Raw genomic sequence first — 23,194 nt, 5'->3', positions numbered from 1 at the left:
GACCTCCACAAAGTACTTTCACCCCTAAATAAACGATCAAATCTTAAAATTAAGTTTCCTGTAACTTAGTTAGAGGGTGTATATGTATCAGGACAATTAGAAGAACGTGTGAAATCAACAAATTTGCCAGAAATAAACTCATTATACTTACAATTTTCCGTGCAAAGTTAAATTTAGCATCCAACCTGTGTACACCACTGGTAAACGAGCGTCACCAAATCCCGCGAGACTACCTTTAAGTGGAGCTCGTGCATGTGTCATCCTCGGGCTAGCTTGCTGGAGGCTGGGAAACTTGACAGTTTTCAACAAATGTCAGGTGTTACGATTTTTTTGGTTTCTCTGTGGAAGCTGGATCCAGACCTTACAACGATAACTGTCTCGACTATCACCCACTGATGATTTTACCCGGGTTAACGGTAAGTTTTCTACTTTTCTTTACTCTCAGTTTAACTTAGTGAATAGACTTTCATTCAAACTCCGGTTTCTTTAAACGCTTCCTTTTTCCCCACCACCTCTCCGTGTGATCATGGAACAGTCGAGTACATTTACTACAGGACAGAAGTTATAAACTGCTCTTATGGGGAATAACGAGCAGTTTAGCGCGGCTTATTGAATGCTGAGGTTATTTTGTTTCTTGGGTTTGTTGTCCAAGTCACCGCAGCGGCTTCTGGTCACCATGGAGACGGAGCGGGAACGCGCAGTGGGACTTCTCATTCACTCACACATGAAAAGTAAAATCCGCCTAATGTAATGAGTTAAGGTCTCACTGTTTGGGTTATTATTGAAGTAAACAAACTAAAAACTGTTTTATTGGGTATTTTATTATTTTATTGCATTTTCAAACCACTCCAACACCAACAATCAGCCATATGCTGTCAAGTTTTGCTCTCTAATCCAAAATTGTTTGGACTGTTGGACTAATTTTGGCATCCAACAGGCAGTGTGTGACCAGTGGGTGACAATACTATCTAGTCATCAGTGCTGGGATCTAGCTAGGTATATATATCCTCTAATACTACAGTTAGGTACAATTGTAAGGTAGACCCACGTGTACTTTCCACTTTATTTTTACTTTACAGATTAAGATTTCTCTGACTAAGAAGGATTTCAAATATCCCAACTTGTACTTTGGAAAATGGTGATGTCATTGTTCACTGTTTTCTGGCATTTTATGCACTTAAAGATTTATCAAGTTATGGCAAAAAAAAATAAATCTGCAGATTCAAGGGGTGGGGGAAAATCGATGCACCATAATATCCCAGTATTTTTGTGTGGGAATATCCTATCATCACACAGTGCCAAGTTTCTATTTTTTTACTATACAGATACATATTACAAATATAAATTCAACTTAAGGTAGCCCACTAGAATAATATAATCTACAGCTTTTTCAGTCCACTAGATACAAACTTACTGTTTTTTGCAAAAAAAATAACAGCTGAAGTGAGATGAACAGACTGAAAAATTTATATTATTAGATAAAACAGATGTTAACAAAGTTTTCCTTAAGGGACATAATTTATTGGTATTGAAAATGATTTTAATTGAAGCTCTCAGTGCCATCATGTAGTATATATCACTGATGGGCTTACTGAAGTTAGATTGGATGCAGGCCTTTTATTTGCCATAGTGTTGTTTTACATTGTAGATGTCTTGTGAGAAATATCGATGTATTGATACATATAGTCTCTGAATATTTGTGAAGGTTTCAATACTCATTTTCCACAGTATCGATACAGCTATACCAGCAGCTTTCTCACTCTCACCTGTCGTTAATGTTAACTGCAGTCATTTTGCTGGTACTAATCAAGAAAAGAAAAGCCATAGTTATTATATTATAGTGTTGTGATATTTATCTTTAATAAAAAATAATAATTTTATGCCTTTAAATGTCAAACTTCCTTGTGATAGCGAAAATGGTATTAAATATATATTTATCAAAATATTTTATCAATGTTGGAAATTTCAGTACCTTAGCAACACTACATTGTATTATTACAATTTTTACCTGCTCAAAGGATCTGGACACCTCTTTCATCACTGCTCGCCATGCTTCAAATGCTATTTACTCCAACCTCAGACACATTTAACACCTGCTGCTCATTTTCTGTTTTGGCGTTATCTTTTTTTTTTTCTTCTTTTCTTTCTAACTGTTCCCCACCAGTGAGACACCTTGTAACAACTCACATAAAGATGAAATCAAACCACTAAAGTCATCTGCAGACTGTCTTGGCAAATGTCACATCGACCTACATGACCTCTATGGAGAGAAAACATGAGATGTGCAGTCCCTTCATCCCACGGCGCAACTCTTTGAGGAAAACAAGTGCAGAAATAGTCAGTGAAGCCAGACAGTCCCTGAGAGTCCAGTCCACCCGGCGACCATTCACTCCCAGAGATGGACATCGGCAGCTTTTTGGAAATAGCTCTGTCCGTGCAGACCGAGACAACAGACCTCCATCTGCATTTAGGTAAGTTATAAATTTCACTTAAATCATGTTGATATTTTCAGGTTCTGAGATTGATTGTGTAATGAGCCTTTTTTTTTTTTCACTTTTCAGTCTTCATGCTCAAAATTTTGATGCTCCTGACTCCAGACCAGGTTCAGGGACTCGCCTCTCTCCTCTCGACCATGTAAGTTCCCTCAAACACAAATACACCTATGTGTGGTCATTTAAATTGTATTTCAGATTGAAATGAAGGTGTTATTTACTGTAAGCTCAGAGGCATGTTTGCATCTTTTAATATTACGAGTATTACCATGAAAAGTGAAAAACAGGATAAGGAGTATACACCCCTCTCTTCGCCAACATGAAAGCTTATCTGGTTTTAATAAATTAGATTATAGTGTTAATATATGGAATCAAAAATAGGAATAAATGAGTAACACAAATAAATATAGGATCTCTTTGTGGACATAAGTAGTGTAATTTGTTGATTCAAGTTCTGGTTCATTGTTCACACCATCATATTACACTAATATGTTTGTGTGGCACCAGAAGCCAAAGTTTCCAGTCCCCTCCGATGCTGAGGATCCATTCAAGGCCTTTCCCAAACCCCCGACTGACCCACTGGAGGTGAAGAGGGGGCTGCCAGGGGCGCGGGCACGCCTCCTCAGGGCTGGATCTCTCACCATGTTGTCTCCTATAGAGGGACACGTAGACGGTAAGGAAGGAAAAAAAATACTGATGCAAGTGTGGATCAAAGGGAAAAGACGGTGGATAAAAGTCATTATTATTATTATTATTATTATTATTATTAGATAATCATCCATGTTGTGTTTACAATAATATGCAAATAAGAGAAGATATGAGACGGTGCATTTGTTAAACAGGTAGAAAATGAAAAAAGAAAACTTCATTTATTTCACCCGCTGCATCTCCGTAAATCTTCTGCGCGGGCACTCGCGCACGAGCAGTTTTCTCAAAGGGAAATGAATGGAGCCATTCACATAGTGACATTATACCTGATTTACACTCTCTGTGGTTGGGCTGGGTGAAAAACGTGATATACTGCTGCTGAGTGGGAAATAAGCGCCCTCTCTCCCTCTTTATCTTAAACCTTGTCTCGCAAATCTGCTCTGCCATTTGCAGCAATAATAGAAGATGAGGATGTTTAAAATCATTGACTGAATTTGAAAATCTTTAACCTGAGTACACACAGTGTGTCACTGTGTACAAATTGAGACTTGTGCTTTTAGCTAACAAGGACAAAATGCTACTGCAGCATACAGCAACAACCTGTAAATAACTTCTTGCCACATCCTTTCTATGTGTTAAGTGAAAGAGAAATTAAATCCAGGCCTGGGAAAAAAGGAGCCATCAGCTAAACGACTCTCCACTTCAGACCACACCGAGGTCTGCAGTGGTTCCCACAGACCTGGCCCACGCAGAACAGCAAGTGAAAGGTACGTTTTCTGTCCCTCTGTTTGACTTGCAAGATCTGTCCTTCTCTCTTGTCTGCCCCCCCACCCTCTCCTGCTCCCCCCTTTTTGACCAGAGTGACAGTATGACAATGAATTGAAGATTTACAGGCACACAAAGGTTGCAGTGGTGGCCATTACAAGATGGAGTTGATTGTGCCTCCTGTTTTTGCTTTTCATCAAATCCTCTTCCGCCTCCTCCTCCTCCTTGCTTTCTTGCCTCACGCTTTGCACCGGGTTCCTAATGTTTCTTGTGTTCCTGTTTTAGTCCGTAACTTATGCAGACCTCTGGGAAGAGAAGTTAAAACAGGAAATACCTTCGTAAGGCTGATATCATTATAATTGTTTATGTTTTGTTTTGCGCTTACATGTCTGACCCATGATCCAAATGTTAACAAAAATAACACAGGCTTCTTTTATATCATACAGGGGCTAACATCAGGTAAACTCAAATCTAGAATTGGTGTTTTTTACTTCACTGAGACCTGATAATATAAAGTCAGTCAGACCACCATGGTGTCACTGACTCATAGAACAGATTCTTTAACTTGAGACACTCGAGCCCGGTTTAAACCCTCGTATACTTCACTGTACACTGTATCTTGGTCACGGTGAAATCCAGCTTCATCCCAATGAAACTGCCTCTATCTGTCATTACTATCATGTGACAGCTTTTACACCTTCACAGTGCAGAAAGGCTAAAAGCTCTGCTTTTTTCTGCCGACCTCATCAGCTGCGTGTCAACACGAGGGGCATAATTCTGGGCGTGAGGTCGGGGGCTGTCGTTACAATCCATCTGCCTATCGATTGGGTGGGGCAGCTGGGGCTGTAGAGGGGGGACAGACCATAAAACACTTTTACAGGAAATCTGGGCTATCGCCCGCAGCACAGGCTCCTCACCTCCTCCCTCACGAGCCAAGTTAACACGCAATGTTTGTGTAACTTGTTGCTGACAAAGAGAAGTCCCAGAGGATGAGGCTGTGGTCAAGTTATGATTCAAGAGGATCAGATTAAAGACTCCTTGATTGGTGTTAGGTCAAAGTTTTTGATGTGCTGTTCTTTGGTGTTGCAGTGAACCACATAAAAGGTACATTAGATGGAGATAGACAAAGTGGAAATCACAGAGATTGTCAAGCCAGAAGTACACTGACTGCAAGTGGAAATAGACACAGCATGACAGATTAATATGATGAGTTGGATGAGATATAAAGATAGGGGAGATTAGACATCCACTAGGTTCTTTTTCTCCAATAAGCCGAAGCTTTATAGCTCCAAATGGCTCTCTATTAGATTTGGGTGCCCATCTGGGCAAGGCTGGCAGCAGCGTGTGTTGTGACTGCAGTGCACTGGCCAGGCCTAAGACAGGGATGAGGTCATGTCTCAGAGAATGCAGTATCACACAAAGAGGCCTTATTATCAGGCTCTTAATCCTATCATACAGAGCCAAAGCCCCCTCTCTGACATTCACTGCAACATGCCTCGGCCAACACTCCCTGCTGCATATGCCCTGTGTGCCAGCTTATACCAATCACTCAAATCTCCATCAAAGTGAAAGTGCACTCTATAGTTACACCCGCATACTGTATATTAATGCTAATGTCGAAAAGCAACCTTCTGGTGATGCTCCAATGGAATAAAAAGGAGACATTTTTACTAAAGCTAGGGCCATTTTCTGTCTTGTACCTGTCAGCAAGACCATGAAATAAAACTCACTTGAGTGTAAGACCTCAAAAATATTCCATCCTGAGACTCAGCCTTTTGTGCTTATGTCACTGCAGAAGCTTCAGAGTACTGATAACATAATATTCTTTGTCTTTGAAAGGAGTGACTTCTATTTTCCATATTTTTTAAGGTTGATTCACTCATTTGTGTGGGACATGTGAAGTAAATTTTGCAGTTACAGCAGTGATAAGGATGACTCACCATGCTGTGTGTGTTCATCTCCATTTATTAATAGTTATACTCTCAGCTGGTCACGTAGTAATTAGTCATAAGACACACTACCTGTCGTTTTTTCATAGAACTTATCGTAGCATTGAGTCATTCTCTTAGTGTGTGAGCGGTAATAGTGCAGACTTTGACAGCGACATGCAGAGAGTAAGATGCAACAGTGACATGCTGAGGGCAAGCCACAACACATAGCACAGCATGACGAGGGGTGTGTTTTTGGGAGAACTTTACGGTTACTGCACAGAGGGCGGTAAGGCTGTGCAGACAGCTCACAGTGACAAAGCATGAACAGCTTTAACCAGACTGCCCACAAAGCTAAGATCTTAGTTCCTGTCTGTTAGGGATTGCAGTTTGTGATGCACAACGGCACACACACACGAAAAACTTAAAAGCAGTCACCCACAAACAGACAGACACACATGTATCTGCATGAGCGCAAAAGTACATACAGGGACACGCATTACAGATAACAGCACCTGCACACTAGGCTCAACCTCTGCTGCAACAGGGACACCTAGTGGCCAATGATGGAAATACACCTGTGGCTTAGTGTACAGAATATAGTGTCAGCAACTTTTCAGATGTATTCTTTGGCACAATTTACTGTTAACTATTGTGTTTTTCTTTCAATTTAGTTTTTATTATTATTTTAATGTCCAAATGAGCCCCCAAGTAAATAAAATGAAACTAAACAGTAGTCACATATGTCTCCAAAATCTAATGTAAGAAGGCTCTTTGTGTTCTTGTGTTTCTTTGTGCCTACAGCAGAATAATGCAGCCTGGTGTTGACTCAGGCATTAGACCCACAGAGTGCAAAGCAGGACCAAGAACAGGTTTGTCCAGATACACTATATGAACTTCTTTGAACCCTTTTTTTAACATATTTAACATGAATGGTAAATTTGTGCAGCATGCAAAATAAAAATGTAGCTGCACCGTTACCTAAAAACATTCACTGATCATACTTGATTTATTTTCTAAGATGTCTAAAACTGAACTGAAATCAGACCAAGAATGCCTAAATATAAGAGTGTATAAATTTGATTGGGGTGTTGTTGCTAAGGGCCTAATTTGCACCATGCGAGGCAGCCAGCCAATAGCTGAAAGAACTGTTGGTTTGGGCAACCACAGTTTCCTGCATCACACCAAGCGAGGGGGTATGCAAATGTTCAGCAAAAATGAAAAAATGAAGGTGCATGGCGTGTGAGAGATTGCAGACATTTGCGTGCGCAAACATGCATTCACACATGTTTTGATCGCACATGCACGCACTCAGTTGCCCACACGCAGACTATTTCAGCACAGAAACAGAAATCAGAGGAAGTGTAGCTGTGGATGGTGACCTTTCATTGTGGCATCAAACTTCCTGCTGTTTTATTTTAAGACAGTGAACTTGTGAACCATGCTTGCCACTTGCGTTCACTGTCTGCATTTGGATGTGGTAATTGGCTAACTACAATTCTCTCTGCACATTTCAGGGCCGGGGAACGGAGACAACAGCACAAGCGCAGAGGGGGACGCAGAGTCAGTGGTGTGGAATAATATGATTGCTCCTCTTCTCCAACAACTAGAGAGAGTGGCTGCAGGTAGTGTGGGCTGTAAGGAAAGCCACTAAAAAAAGTGTGAACGTGTTACATGCATTACCTTTGACCAGATTCATTCATTTGATACAAAGAGTATATAGTTTCTGTCACCACCTGAACTCACAATCACACTTTTAGATATCACATTGTTCCTTTTGGTGTGAAGAAAGTCTCTGAAGCTAATCTAAAATGTAATGTGGGTGCATTAAAGGTAAGATTCTCTGTTGCCTTACTACATTTCATTTTCAACCTGCAGGTTTTCAGCATTGGCAGATAGTCATGCACCAAGTTTCACAAAATGAAAAAAGCACTGTCATTTCAACCACCGAAGACAGGCAAACAAAATAGTGTTATGTCTGGCATCCATGCAGAATTGTCTTAGTCTGAAACTGCAGTCTGGCAGCCATGAAATGAAATCTATGGCCGTGAATATTTTAACACTCTACAAATTTAATGGAAAATTCATTTGAAAGATAAATATTAAATATTTATTGTACCAAGTGCCTTCTGGCTCATGCATAAAACACCTTTCAGATTCAGTGGGAAATTGCAGGGAAGTGTTGAGTGTGAGACTGCAGCCGACCTTTTTTAGAAATGGCCAAACCCTGTTATTTATGCAGGGAAAACATTTATTTTACCTCAAAAACAAGGAAAAGACTCCACCCTTTCTCTTCTTCTGCGTCAAGATTGTAGCCGCCTGTTGCAGGATTGTTCCCCTGGAGTTGACCATTGAAACTCAAAGCTGCTTCTTAGAAGAGGGAGGAGAATGTTATTTTACTGCTGAGCTGTGCATAATCGATGTTGACGATTTAACCTCAAGTTCCTCATGCAAATGATGAATGTACACCATGCAGCAGAGCCCAAGGCATACTGCACGTACATTCCACAACATACACAAAGCATCACTCATCTGTATTTATATGAAACACACTTGCCAACACACACAAGCGGGTGTTTCCATTTTGGGATGTTTGCTTTCTCTGTGAATGTTTGACACGCTGCCCTGAACTTGACATGATTTCTTTTGTAATATGTGTCTTCCTGCGATGCCAGGCAGCTCCGAGGGCTCCTTGGACCGTCTGTGTGATTTGTGCGACGGTCTCCATGGCGCCTTGGCAGAAGCGGACATGCTCGGCCGACGTTGTAAGAGGAGGTCAGGGATACTTCGAACACTGTTCCGCCTCATCGACCTTAACTCTGCCCGGCTCAACCTGCACATCGCCAAGCTCTGCCTCGCTGTGAGTCGTCTGTGTCTGTGTGTGGGTGTCAGCATGTCTGCAGCAAAGTCACTATCACAAGGGCATCTGTGGTGCTTAATACAGAAGTGTGAAGTGTTCTTTTTTTTCCATTTCCCTTTACAGCTGTGTGTCAGTGGAAACAACCTGCTCAACATCTGTAAGCTCATCTTCCAGATCAGCCGCAGTGAAAGCAACGACATCCTCTTCCAGAACAACTCTATCATAGGTGAACACTGTTCTAGGTCACAGTGATCTAGCTTAGGTTTCCTATTCTGTACCAAGTTATATGTTTTAAAATATAAGTGAGAGAAGAACATAAAGGTACATTACATTAGTATAAAGGAACACACTGTTAACTAGTCTTCTTTATGTGTTTGTTGGCTGATGTTCCCACTGTTGGATAAACATGTTTTGTTTATGTCTGAGGTATCTGTGCTGCTCCGGAGCATAATGTTCTCTGCTGGCCTGGAGTGATTTTTATCTCTCTGGTTTTCATCTGTCTGGTTCTATTTGGTGCCATTTTTTGGAACCTCTTCACCACATCATTACACATTGCCAAAGTTCCACTCACTGTGCACAATATGGATGTTAACATTCAGTTTTCCTTGTATCTAGACACACTTCTGAGCATTTTAAGCAACGAGGATGTGTCCTCATCTGGAGAAGCTCTGCTGTACTGTGTCGGGACTCTGAAATTTCTCTCAGGAAACAGCGCAATCCTCAGACTCCTGCTGGACAAGAACTGCATCGGTGTGGCTCAGAAACTCATCCAGATGCTCTGCACAGCAGGAGACACCAACTTCACTATAGCAGGGCACATCCTCGTACAGGTGTGTCAAGCGATTACAGCGATTTTCAACCAGCTTTGTATCATAACAGTGCGGGTAGTGTATGTTAATAGATTATGTTAAACTTCCCTTCATCTTACCAGCGCTCATCTCTCAGCTAGGTTCCTGTCATCATGCAGATTTTTGCTGGTTCTTTTGCCCAGCCGCTATGGCCACAAACAGTACAGAAGCAGATTGAGAGAAAGACCCACCCTGTTCTTTCTCTCTCAAACTCAGACCAAATTCAGATCAAACTGAAAAATTTAGCATTAAATCAGGCCTATTTCTTGCCTGAAATGTCCTCAGAAACATATTTTAGTGCACTGTTTGACTGTAATATGAGAATTTGTGAACAGGAAGTCGGCGCTATGCTGTTTCCTGTTTTGTGAACAATAAAACTAAGTAGTGCAGATCAAACATGAACCAAAATTCTGTTACTGCGTTGCCTATTTTTCACCTAAAATGGTTTTAAAAACATATTTTAACTTTCTGTTTAGCTGTATTTTGAGATAGTTTGTCACCAGCCGGACGCTATATTGTTTCCTGTGTCAAAACAGGCAAGTTCGCATCATGTCAGCCACCAGTGGGAATATTTATTGGTGCAGTGCGGCGCAGTGCATTCTGGTAGTTTTCTACTGCTTCAGCAAAAGCAAATGGCACAGCCCCCCTTTTTTTTTTTTCCTCCGGTCATACAGCACAAATGTCAGACGAATTTACATCTTTCTACTACATAGATACTTCTTTGACATGCTGAGAAAGTTTTAAAGAATATTTTAAAATGCTTTGAATAAGTCATTAGATATCTGATGTACACCAATATTTTTATTACAACGGGGAAAACTGGAAGCATGCCCTCCTGCTCTCTAAGCAATACACATACTTTCTCAACAGTTTGGTTAAATGAGTAAAAAGCACAGAGTTGTGTGAAGTCAGAAAAAAGGAACACAGTGTTAAATATTCTTCTTTATGTGTTTGTTGGCCGATGTAGATTTTCCCACTATTAGTCACAAATGTTTTTGTTTATGTCTGGTATATAAGCTGCTCCAAGAGCATAATGTTCTCTGCTGGTCTGGCTACTTGAGTCTGAAACACCCTGCTCCACTCTTCCGAAAATGATTGCTGCAGACCGCAGAAGTTGGCCCAAGCAAACATCTTGAGCCAGCGCTTCATTTGATATCAAACACAACTCATTATGCTGTTATAAGAGGGAAATGAGCAGACTATGGCTCTCCAGAACATTCAGTGCTGCCGTGTGTTGGAAATTACTGTTTCCCTCTTGTGATAGAATGATTTATGTCCATACTGAATAGTTTCCGGTCGCTCTGCTGTATGGCGTCCTGTGCAGGCCAGCAGCCAGCCTTAATCAGCAAATGACCAACATTGTGTCCAAGCCACAGTAGGACAACGCTGACACGCAATACGGGTCTAAATATAAATGTTTAGATAAAGCTGGTACATTTGTGAACATTCCTTTTTGCAAACACTCTCACTCGTCTTTCTCCCTGTCTGACCTCTGACCCCTGTAGCTGACAGCGTCCTTGAGGAACCTTGCAGATCACCCTGATTCCCGTCCACTCTTCGTCTCTCACTCTCTACTATCAGAGCTCTGTGTGGTGCTGCGTCAGCACCACAAAGACCCAGACATCTGCACCAACATTTCCAGAATATACAGGTATCACTCTTGCACTTCCATGAGGATAATTGCTTCCTCATTTCTTCATCCTCCTCTCCCCAGCTCACTAACACACACCATCATACCTGTTGAGAGCTGAATCAGAACAGGCCATCATTTAGCTCTCAGCCTCTGTTCTTTGCTTTCCTTTGAGCTCCAGCAGTCACTCTCCTTCTGTATCCCCTGCTTTCCTTTTTTCCTCCAACATGGAGTCTCTTTTTTTTGTACTTGGGTCTCACAGAACAAGAGTCTCCTCCTGAGAAACATAGCATTTGTCAGTGGGAATGTGTCTATAGCGTTACAAAAACACTCAGGGTACTGTCTCAGCTGATTTCTGTTTCACCAGTTGCTGTGATGAATAGTTTTTAGCTTTTTCAGTACAGAGTTCTGAATGTGTAGAGGAGTTGAACTGTAAAGACCTACATGCAATATAAGAAACTACATGTGCAGTTTATGGTAGAGTTAAAATTAGAAGCTTTGGTCTATAAAAACTTGTTCAAATGGTTTGTTATGTTCAAAAGCGGAACATAACAAACCATATCCAAATTAGAAGTAACAAATTAAAAAAACACATTTCCTAGTGTGAACTTACCAAAGTTAGACACTACACAAATACACCAGTAAGCTGCTTTTAAGTTGCAGAAGGTCGGTGAAATACAGGAAAATGTGACTGTGCAGTTCACAGTTTTAAAAAGGCATCTTTAAGGTTAAACATAGACATAGGCTAAAATAGTAACTTATATGACTGCATACAAAGGTAATTGAAAAGAAAATACATATAATAGTTAAAGTGAGACAACGTAACAGTAAGGAAGTAGCGATGACTCAGGTAATCAAACTGATTCAGTAATGTCAGTTAAACCGTGAGATCTCTCTTAAGTTTGCTAACATTAGGTGGTATCAGCCCCGTGTTCCCTCAGCCCTATGTTCCCTCAGCATCAGAGCCAACCCTTCCATAACTGCTGCAGGGTTCGGGTTGACCATGTTAAAATCTGTGTGCAACTTTCTGAGATATTGGTGGAGGTGGTCCTAGGGAACATAGAGCTGAGGGAACATAGGGCTGAGGGAACATAGAGGGAACATAGGGTTTCGGGAATATAAGGTTTAGGGGATCACAGAGCTGAGGGAACATACGGTTGAGGGAATATAGGACTGAGGGAACATAATGTTGGAGGAACATAGGGCGGAGGAAATACAGGGTTGAAGGAACATAGGGCTTAGGGAACTTAGGGTTGAAAGAACATAGGGCTGAGGTAACACAGGATCAAGGAAACATGGGGCTGAGTGAAACAGAAGGTTGAGGGAGCATAGGGCTGAGGGAACATGAGATTGAGGGAACATAGGGCTGAGGGAAAGTGGGGCTGAGAGAACATAGGGTTCAGGGAATATAAGGATGAGGGATGAGAGGGCTGAGGGAACATGGGGTGCAGGGAACATAGGGCTGGAGTAAATTAGGGCTGACGGAACATGGGATTGAGAGAACATAGGGTTGGGGGAACTTCGGGATGATGAAACACCGAGTTTAGGGAATATAGAGCTGGGGGAACATAGAGTTGAGGAAACATGGGGCTGATTGAAACAGAGGGTTGAGGGAGCACAGGGCTGAGGGAACATAGAGTTGAGGGAATAAAGGCCTGAAAGAAACGGGGTTGAAGGAACATAAGGTTGAGGAAATAATAGGGCTCAGGAAACATAGTGTTTAGGGAACATTGGGCTGAAGAAGGATAGGGTCATTGGAACATAGGGATGAGGGAACATACAGTTGAGGAAACATAGAGCTGGATGAAACATAGGGTTGAGGGAACATTGGGCGAAGGGAACATAGACACACCCCCAATTAGCTAGCCTTAGCCAACATAAGCTACTGGTCATACCAGATCAAGTAATGTTGTAGCAGCAAAACCTTTGAGTACACTGAAGTATCAATAATACATGTTATATCTTCTGAATAATTTCAACACTTAATTTTTAATTGAAAGAATGTGATATTTCTCTCTTTAAGCATTCAAAGGCAAAATATAACACACCATAATTAGAAACGGAATCAAACATTGAGGTGGACGTGTTCTGCACTTTTACTGAACCAGTCAGACACCTAACTTTAGCTCAGCCGTAACCATTGTCATCACACGACTTAGTCCACTGAGGAACATCTTACTTTGGAATAAATGCTGTGCAACAGGTGCCAGCTACACTCTCTAGCTTTTTGGAGGATGGTTCAATGTAAATCCAGACACAGGGATCGGAGCACCAAAGTCACTGGAGGCCTTATCTTCTCTGTGACCCCGCTCTGATAGCAGGCCAGACGCAACAGCATCTGATCTCACTACCTCCACCAAACAATGTGCAGTGACTCCAGTGATGCTCTGAGTTCCCATCCTCAGTTTTTCGCTTCAGGTCTCATAAGTACCTCATCAATGTGTGAAACACAAAACAAAACATGTAGTGCTTTAGAGGTGTTTTTACAACACAGCCGAAGATGATAAAAGTCTAAAAGGTTGATCCCAGCCAAGACCTACTCATCCATCAGCAGTGTTGATTTAATATCTCCATATTTAGTCAGCATAGCAGAGCAGTCAGTGAGTGGAACAGTCACTGGTATTTGTTGTCCCCTCTCTCCCTCAGCAAACTCTCCTCTTACTCAGAGTGCCGCCTCGCTTTGGCCCAGACCCCCGACTGCTACCAACTATTTTTAGAACTGCTGAGCAAACATCACCAAAAACAGGTGAGTCCACCAGCCTCGTCTTGTGTGAGTGTGTGTGTGTGAGAGTCTGTGTGTATTAGAGAGAAGCGAAGTGCTCATGATGCAATCCGCTAAGCATGTTTGCCCCCAGAGCAAGATGTTTATGTACCTCAAGTCCAAGCACATTTACGGGACATTGTGTCCATCCGCACGCAGTGCTCGTCTCTCTGTTTTGTGTGTGTTTTGACATTTAATCATCCCAGGAGGGGCTGAGTATGTCAAAGAAAGGGGCGGAGGAAAGGAGGAGAAAAAGACAAAAAAAAATGAGGTGAGCTTGAGTTGGTACTACAGTAGAGGTGATACAGAGGTGGAGGGGAAGAGTGATAGACAAGAGGAGTGGGAGGACAGGGTGGGACTTTGGCAATCAGACATCACTGACATATGTTCTTAATCTCATTGGGAATAAACACACACTCATGCCTACAAATACACGCACACACAGGACATTAATACAGTTCATGCAACTAGTACCTTGCTCAAGAACAACCCGTCCTGTCCTTATACCATGTCACTGCACGTTTATGGGAGAAAATAGTGTGTTCTCAGCTCACCTGCTCTTCGTGTTATTTACTTACGAGAGTCGGGATACAAGGGTGACGCAGAGGGTTTCAGCTGTCGTCTTTTTTCTTGGAAAGTATGTGATAACTCATTAAAAAGACAGGGCGTTATTACTCTCCAACTTGTCTGCACAGCTATGAACTCTCTGGGGGAACTGAGTGACACTGACAATAGTGCTACTTGAGCTGCAGGTGAAGTGGCTTCTAATCTTCATATTGTAGAGAAAATTTCGTAGGTGCTGGTGTCGACTGTGTTTCATTTTCTCCTGAGAAACAATCTCTTTCTCCTGGGAGATCTTATTTATTCAGAGCAGTGTTGTGTAATACACTATTTTTTAGGTACTATATTTACTGCATCAAGCAAAAAATGCCAAGCAGCTGCAGGCTCCAGCCTTTATTCTGGTGTGTATGGGAGTAAATTGAATATCTTTTGGTTTTGGACTGTTGATCAGACAAAACAAGACATTTAAATACATCACCTCATGAAACTGAGGCCTTGCTAGCCAGCCTGCGTGTTAGTTAGAGTATCATCAGTGTCATTTTACCATACTGTTCATTTTGAACTAACATCAATGTGTTTACTTTGAAAGATTAAAGTTTGGTGTGTATTTCCATTGCAAGTTTGGTTTAAGTTAGATTTGAAATGGTACTAAAAAGGTCTTAAAAAGTCTTTAAATATTTTATACCTGTGGGCTCCCTGATAGATAATGAAGTTAATGTTTAGTTGCATCCCTAAAATACACATTCACATAATATATTTGAACCGAGGGACTAGTACAATCACACTCAAAATATATGTCCTCTATTATCTGCAGTCTGTTAATCTCTAACACAGAATAACTTGAAATGCTGTACAAGAAATTGTGTATATGTTTGAAGCCACTGAGTAAGTTTTTCCAACACAGTCTGGCCTTTCAGCCCCATTTGCAACGGAAATTAACATCAACACACACATTTTTTGTTGATTTGCTTTAATTCAGAAAGTAATTGCATAAAGATGCGTTTATTGACCACTAGAATACTCTCCACCACTCTCCCACAGGACCTTGTTGTGCGGCTCCTTTTCACCCTAGGGAACCTCACAGCCAAAAGCGACGAGGCTCGGCTGCAGCTCTTTCAGTGCAGCGGCTGCATGGACACACTCCTGCAGGTGTACAACACCTACCAGTGCAGAGACGACGACTCACCACACGCACACCCACAGAAAGATCCTCCTTCCCTCAGCGAGCCTCAGGTTCCTCCACTGAGTGTGCAGGAGGGTGAGGACGTGCTGGTGAAGTTGGTTAGGGTGCTGGCGAACATGTGCATCCACCCTTCTGTGGGTCCAGCTTTGGCAGCCAACACAACCTGCATTCAGCTGCTGATGGAGACACTTGGTGAGCAGAGAGCAGGGGGGACTTAAAGGGAAGGTTCAACCTTATTTCAACAATACATATTTTTCTCTTACCTATAATGCTTTTTATCAGTCTAGATTGAGTGTTTTTTGTTTTTTTTGGGCTGAACTGTCCCTTTAGGTTAAAAAAATAGAGGATACAGTCAGTAGCAGATAGACAGTTGTAACATTTTTAGATTTGTCCTTTTCACCCATGTTATATTTGTGTCATACAAAGGGAGCAGTGTGTGAAAATTTGGAGTTCTGATTAAGTTTAAAAATAGCTGTTTAGTACATTGTACGTACAGTATCTGCTAAGCACCCAATCACTTCCCTTGTGCTGGGAACAAGACATGACTTTGGTCGAAAACACACTCCTCATTTGTCTCTTCATTCCATCGCTCGCTTTCCTTTCAGCGCTCTCTGTTCGATATGCAGCACATCCTCTTTTGGCTTACCTGGGGTTTTTTGTTGTTTTCTTTTTTTATTTCGAAGTCTGACAGAGCGAAGCGCTTCAGTGCATGAGCAGGATGTTCTGTCACATCTCACAGCCGACTTGGTTTGTGTTTGTGAAATTCTCCCATGTGGTTAGATGGTTTCAGGACAGGTTGAACTGATACACAGATGGGTGTGAAACTCGATTTTACTGCTGCCTGCCTCCTACACACACAGCTTCACGGCAGTTGGGAGAGCAAGTTAAATAAACACAGCAGAGGTTGAACTGGTGAAAAAAAATGTCAAATCTCAAAGTTTAGAGGGGTGTGTGATAGATGCCAGAGAGTAAGAGGGGAAGTAAATTAGATAACTGAAGACAGAAACATAAAAATGAACGAATGACGGAGAATAAGGAGTTGGCGTGACAGCTGGAAACAGAAACCAAAATCTCAGTAGAGGACGAAAGAGTGAGTTTGGCTGATCCATGTCCTGTTTTGATCATGACAGGCAGCACTGTTTTACATTACAGAGCTTTGAGTGAGGGGGGCACAACAAAGCAGCATTTCCAGTCAGAAACAGAAACAAAATTTAGTGTGACACAGCCGCTGGTTGACACCAACCGCAATATCTGCGATTTATGACCAAGCACACGACATCTGCTGCTATATCAGGAACAGACTCAGTTTCCATGCCGTTCTCGGTGTCATGGCTGGTTGGACTGGGTCACACTGACCTTTGTATGCCAGCTCATGATCAAACCGGCTATATCAAGCCAAAACCACAGAAAACAGTGTCTTTTATGATAATGTCACAGTGTCACATTAGTGTGGCTGAGCTGTAATATGCAAAAAAGGCTGAAAACCCACAGTGTTAACTGCATTTCTGCACATATATATCACATTTAAATCCTTCTATAATTGCTCTGTTTATCTGTAAATTATTAACTATTAATCTAGTTACATTTGCATTGCACTTTGAAATATGAAAAACCAACATTCATTCATTTTCTGTAACAGCTTATCCTGTTGGGGTGACCGGGGGGCTGGAGCCTATCCCAACTGACATTGGGTGAGAGGCAGGGTACACCCTGGGCAGGTCACCGGACGATCACAGGGCTGACACATAGAGACAGACAACTTCCTCAAGAATTCAAAGTAACACGGCAACACTAACTGATGTACAAATAGTCATCTTGTGGGTGAAGTATTTCTTTAATACTGACTGCAACCAAGTGTACACAATCCATGTTGCAGCTGTTTTATAGATTAATAATCTACCCTAACTTTATCTTCACCCCTTCATCAACATAACAGGAAGCACGGCTTTCACCTGGCTTCACCTGGTTAGTTATTAAAAGGGAAGGAGCACTTCATGTTGAGTTCTTGATGAATGCATGTGTTCTCTACAAGGTAATGAAAAGTTGTAATTATAAGTCCTCACATTATGTTGAGATGTGTCAGCAGAATGAAGGGATAGTAGGCAGAAATATTTCTGGAGAGTGAAAGTTCCTGTTGGCCGTGCAGTGCGGATGCTCCCTCTGTTGGCTGTAGTTTATATAGGAAGGTTATTAAGGAAAAATCAGAAACATCTACTTCAAGATTTCTGTCATAAATGATCATAATTCAGTGTTACTCTTAGTGGTGATTAGTTTCTTTCTCCTTGTGTGTGTGTGACATAGAGCTGAGGTCTGTGCAAGAAAGCGAGGAGCTGTTAGTCAATGTGGCTGCCACCATCAACAACCTGTCCTTCTACCAGGAGCAAAGCTCTGTACTCAGACGCAGTCAACTCACCATGGCAAAGTGTAAGACTCAAAGACAGATTCATTTTACTTTTAATTTGCCATTTTCCTGCTTTTGTTCCCTCGATTTAACCCCCCTATATCTCTCTTTCTTTCTACTGAAGTGGTGTTAAAGTTGGTGCTCAGCTCCAGTATGGACGCCGTGCTCGAGGCCACGCGTGTGTATGGAAATTTGACACAGTCCAAGGATGTACGAGACTTCATTATGCAAAACAAAGGTATATATGTGATAGATGCAAAACAGACACAAACAAAACACCCCAACATGAGCCTGTACTCATTTCCTATTTTGTTTAAGCCATACACAAGGTTCCCACGGTCATGAAATTCCTGGAGAAGTTATGAAAATAGAAAAACTGTTTTTAAGGCCTGGAAATGGTTTTGAATTAACAGAGAGTTTTGACAAAGCTTTGCATATACATTGATTTGGCTATTGTTTAAAATAAGTTCATAAAGCTGCATTGTAAGAGCCTCATTATCGCACCCTGCGATCGCTATAAAGGGCTACTCTTACCTATTTTAAGCTACTTAAGTGAAGTCATGCAACTCTGCATAAAGTATTTACTGATTCTTGCAGGAAAGGTGGTAAAGAAATGCCATGCTTGAGTTAAAAAGTGATCTCTCTTTAAACCCTAATAAGACACAGAAATAAAAAGGCTTATGCAAAGATACATAAATCATATCACCCAAGCACAGAGCTTTAATACCGAGTACCTCGGCACAGAACGCCTGGTACAGAATGCTTCTCTCCACGCTGTTGTATCATGTTTAGGCTGGACTTATCTGCAAGGCCAGCTATAGTCAGTATAAACATGCCTGCTGACTCTGGTGATAGCTGCCCTCTTATCTTTGCCCTGCTTTGTCTTTGTCCGCTCCCCCGCATCATCATCTTTCTCCCTCTCCTTCAGTGCACCAGTTTGTAGTGACGCTGCTCGACTCAAAAAGCACTGAGATGTGCTTTTCAGCCTGCGGGGTCCTCACCAACCTGGCTCTGGACGCCCCCAGCAGGGTCAGTCTCTCAGCAGAGGGGGCTGCCACCAAGTAAGGACTGATGCACTTAGAGAGTTTGTTCATGTGTGTCTGCGTGTGTGTGTGTGTGTGTGTGTGTGTGTGTGTGTGTGTGAGACAGACAATTCACAAACTTCCCATGAAATATAGTTAAGGTTAGAGCCTGGCGATACACAGAAAATAAAATATCACAATATTTTTTAATATATTATATATATAATCTCAATATCTGTATTGTGACAGTATTGTAGGTTGACTTTTGGTGGTTTCACAATATTTTTACACAGTAAGATTTTTGATAACAATAAAACATCAATAAATAACTTATACATTATTTTGAGATATCACCATAATTCCTGTACTTAATATTTTGTCCCAGTTTGTTTGCTACAGGCCTTGAAAAGTATCTTTGTAGCTAAAAAGAGCAAGAGCAGTCTGTTTGTTGAAGGAATAGTTCAACATTTTGGGAAGTGATTATTCTCTTTCTTGCTGAGCGTTAGATGAGAAGATTGACCACTCGCCTGTCCACCAAATATGAAGCTAGAGCCAGGAGACAGTTAGCTTAGCCTCGCTGAGCTAAAGGCTGGAAACAGCTAACCTGGCTCTGTCCGAAGGTTACAAAACCCAGCACAAAATGCAGCAGTAACAACATGTGGTTTGGTGGTTTGGTGGTTTGTCGGTTTGTCGGTTAATTGCAGGATGATTACCTTCGGTCAGAACCACGTTAGCCGTTTCTTCCTGTTTCCAGTCTCTGTGCTAAGCTAAGCTAACCGGCTGCCAGCCTTAGTTTCACGTTTAGCAGATGGATATGAAATTGGTCAATCTTCTCATCACAGTCTGCTAGAAAACAAAGAGTTTTTTGTTTCTTGATTTCCCAGAATATTGAACTGTTCCTTTAATAACAGCAAACTGAGCTCATGGTTTCTGATTTTCTGGCAAAGCTGAGTAAACAGTTTTGTTTTGTTTTTTTGAGGGGGAAATATGGTCTTCATTTTGAAAAACTTGAGCACAACAACTCCACTGACACGAACAAGATGCTTCTAATCGTCTCAGATTTGATGTTATTTGTTTTCAGTAGTTACACAAGTAAGTTTATCTACAGCTAAAGTTATAATTACTGATTTATCCACTTAGATTTTTAACACATGGCAACTCGATCTTCTAGTGCAAGCTTTGTTCAAGCTTTGTTTGAACATTTGAGTTTTTACTTCCCCTTTACACACACACACACACACACACAGTCATCTTACAGATGTAGGTCCAATGAAGTGGAGCTAATGCCCACAAACCTGCCGGTCATGTGGATCCCTCTCCCTCAAGTCACACGATGTACGTGTCCGTGTGTGTGTGTGCGTCCGTGTGTGACCAGGCTTGTGGACTGTCTGAGAGACTTCGGACCAGGTGATTGGCAGCTGGCAGGCCAGGTTTGTCAGGCGCTGTGGAACATGATCGGCAGCGGCTCAGAGAGGCTGCTGGACACACAGGAGAGAGAGTCACTGCTGGAGATCCTCACCACATACTTAGGTCAGTGCACAGTGTTATTACTAATCCTTACATAACAGGAGACGGAGACATGCTGGAGAGAACATGCTCTTGTTCACATCAGTGGTCCTCAGTGGGTGGTGCACACATGTATTCCCACTGTCACGAACATGATACCTCCATGGTCACATCTGGGAGTTGCCCACAACCTGTCACTGAAAAGTATTCAAAACAAACCTGAAACCTCTTACTGCTCTCTCTCATCCTCTGTCCACTCTCTTTGACCCTTCCTCAGATGGAGAGGAGGCTCTGAAGTGGGTAGAAAATGAAGATATGAGGGACTACCACAAGGCATGCTGGGAGTTAGAGTTCCTACCTGTAGCTCAAAAACTGATGAAGATGCTCCAGCCTGCAGACTGGACATCCTGACAAACTGGCACTTTGAGTTAAGAGTTTCATGTTGTCATAGAAAACGTAGCATTTTTTAAAAACTTTTGAACATTTAACCCAGAGTCTACATTATAACTAATAAATGCTTACCTCCTGTAGGGTTTAAAGGTGGCTGTTAAGGTTTGTAGTTTCCTTTTTCATGGAGAAAGCACGTGAGGTCAGCTTGAGTTCATGTCAATGCTGGGAAAAAAAAGTCAAAACACTGTTAAAAACATCTCAATCGCTGCTGCAGCATAATTAACTTATCCAGTATCCATCCGTATGCTCAAGTTTTATTATTTACCAGAGACTCAAGTCACATGACTGAGATTCAATTCAGTCTGGAGTCACAAATTTCATGACTTTAGACTCGACTTGCAACTGGACCTGGACTTTAACACCTATGACTCATGACTTCTCTCAGACTTGAGCCTTATGACTTGAAAACACTTGATACTTTTCCCCAAGCCCAAAGATTAAAAAGTATGTAATTCAAAAAGTGTGTGCCATGAATCATCTCATTTCCCTTTTTCTCAATCAACTAATGTTAATGTCTTTCTTTAATTTGGGCATAAAACATAAAACATGCAACAACATATAACTTTAACTTCTCACTTTAAATGGAGATTAGTCTGACTGAAAATGTCTTACAAATTTGTGAAGAGAACTTTTAAGACATTTTTCCAACATGAATTCACTTGTTTTAACAAAAATGTTATAACAAATAATTACAAATTTTAAAAAGCATTCAAGATTTTTGTAAATGTATTATCTTATTACTTATTACTCTCTATAAAATGGCATTACATTTGGTAAAGAATGCATGATGACTCGTTTAGGACTCGAAACTTAAGGGCTTGGGACTTGAGTGCTAAGACTTGAGACTTTCTTCTGACTTGCAAAACAGTGACTTGGTCCCACCTCTGCTAAATACTCAATTGAAGTTGACTGTTGATGTTATTTTTCATGTACCTATGAACTTTTTATAGCCAGTTTTAAGGCCTGCAGGTGGTCAGTGTGTCATATTCAAAACAACAGATTTTAGGTGGTTGATAAAGGTGATTATGCAAAGTGTAAGAAGCAAAGTGAATCTGTTTTAAATGGTAAAATATATGTACGCGTGTGTGGATGTGAAAACTACCAGATTTCTTTCTTAATTCTGTATACTTTACAAACAAGGTCTTCATTTATTTATTTCTAAGCCTTTGGTCACTCTGTATCTCATCAGTACCAACAGCTATATGTTTTGATTATTTATTTATTTATTTTTTTACACATGTAGCATTTTGTATGCACTTTACTTCCCTTAAAGCTCACAAAAGCCTGAAGTTCTGGGTACCTTCACATGTACAGGGATAATTTAAGCTCTTTGCACATTTATATTACAGACGTGTTGTGTTTTGTAAGCTCACCGTGTTGTAAAGACTCTTCTATGATAATGTTGTCTTGAAAACTGATGACTGACCTGGAATTTACCTCATAAGTAAAACTTTTATTGCCTGTAGATAGTGTGGTGTTGTACACAATAAAAGAAAGTGGAAAAACATCTTTTTAAAGCCTTTATTATTACACAGATATGGGGCCAGGCAGTGCTTACAAGTTACACCAAGTAGCCTAAAGTACAGCATTTCAAAATCACATCGTTATTACATCGAGACAAATCAGAAACGGCACTTAATGTAAAAACCCCCCAGGTGTCAGTCCCCCCAAGTTTTCACACAACAGTGACCTTAAAACAACCACAAGACAAGCCGATGTTTCAAACCTAAACGACTCATTAGCCGGAGCTAATAACAAACATTGTTCTCTACGTGAAGTTTCTCAAGTTGATATGAAAGACAGCTGGCTGATATCAAGGTTGCTTAGTTAATGTTTCCTGTTCCATATATTGTCTGGGAAAGCCACCGAAATGTGAAGGCAGTTTGGTTAGTGGGGAATAACACTGAGATAACACTCTCCTGGTGATTTGACAGACAGATGGGAAACACCTGAACTTCTGACACATTACAAGCCTCATCTGGGAAGTCAAAGAGTTTTCCCAGTGAGGTGTGACATGGAGGCAAACGGGAAAGAGAGGTAAAGTCTCCTATAGGAACCCCCTTTATCTTGATTGAAATGTTGGTCAGGAACAAAGAGAAACTTTGACCTTGACCGCACCACAGGAGCAGGGACCGTTAA

At 41.3% G+C, this 23,194-nt stretch overlaps 1 protein-coding gene across 2 annotated transcripts; it reads left to right on the top strand.

The window, feature by feature from the left end:
- Positions 1 to 251: 251 nt before the first annotated feature.
- Positions 252 to 22,843, top strand: armc2 (armadillo repeat containing 2). Of its 2 annotated transcripts, none has more exons than XM_050057858.1 (18): positions 252 to 416; positions 2,165 to 2,471; positions 2,562 to 2,634; positions 3,000 to 3,165; positions 3,781 to 3,907; positions 6,638 to 6,705; positions 7,351 to 7,458; positions 8,509 to 8,693; positions 8,817 to 8,919; positions 9,309 to 9,523; positions 11,047 to 11,192; positions 13,818 to 13,917; positions 15,535 to 15,868; positions 17,978 to 18,100; positions 18,202 to 18,315; positions 19,006 to 19,138; positions 20,475 to 20,629; positions 20,883 to 22,843. In XM_050057858.1, the coding sequence occupies exons 2-18, from the start codon at positions 2,254 to 2,256 to the stop codon at positions 21,014 to 21,016; spliced, it is 2,502 nt and encodes an 833-aa protein (XP_049913815.1). In that variant the 5' UTR covers positions 252 to 416; positions 2,165 to 2,253; the 3' UTR covers positions 21,017 to 22,843. The 2 variants fall into 2 exon arrangements, with proteins under 2 accessions (XP_049913815.1, XP_049913814.1); XM_050057857.1 differs by having other exon boundaries at positions 7,351 to 7,470.
- The last annotated feature ends 351 nt before the right edge of the window (positions 22,844 to 23,194 follow it).

This window comes from Epinephelus moara, chromosome 12 (assembly GCF_006386435.1).
Source record: "Epinephelus moara isolate mb chromosome 12, YSFRI_EMoa_1.0, whole genome shotgun sequence".
NCBI lineage: Eukaryota > Metazoa > Chordata > Actinopteri > Perciformes > Serranidae > Epinephelus > Epinephelus moara.
This window is presented reverse-complemented; position numbering and strand designations above follow the sequence as displayed.

What these genes read in the sequence shown, in the direction of transcription:
- armc2 (XM_050057857.1), top strand. Translation starts at nt 2,254, where the DNA reads ATGACCTCTATGGAGAGAAAACATGAGATGTGCAGTCCCTTCATCCCA. An exon ending in GGCTGCAGGTAGTGTGGGCT is followed by an intron (nt 7,471 to 8,508) that starts GTAAGGAAAGCC and finishes CTGCGATGCCAG; the next exon opens with GCAGCTCCGAGGGCTCCTTG. An exon ending in CTTCATTATGCAAAACAAAG is followed by an intron (nt 18,316 to 19,005) that starts GTATATATGTGA and finishes CCTCTCCTTCAG; the next exon opens with TGCACCAGTTTGTAGTGACG.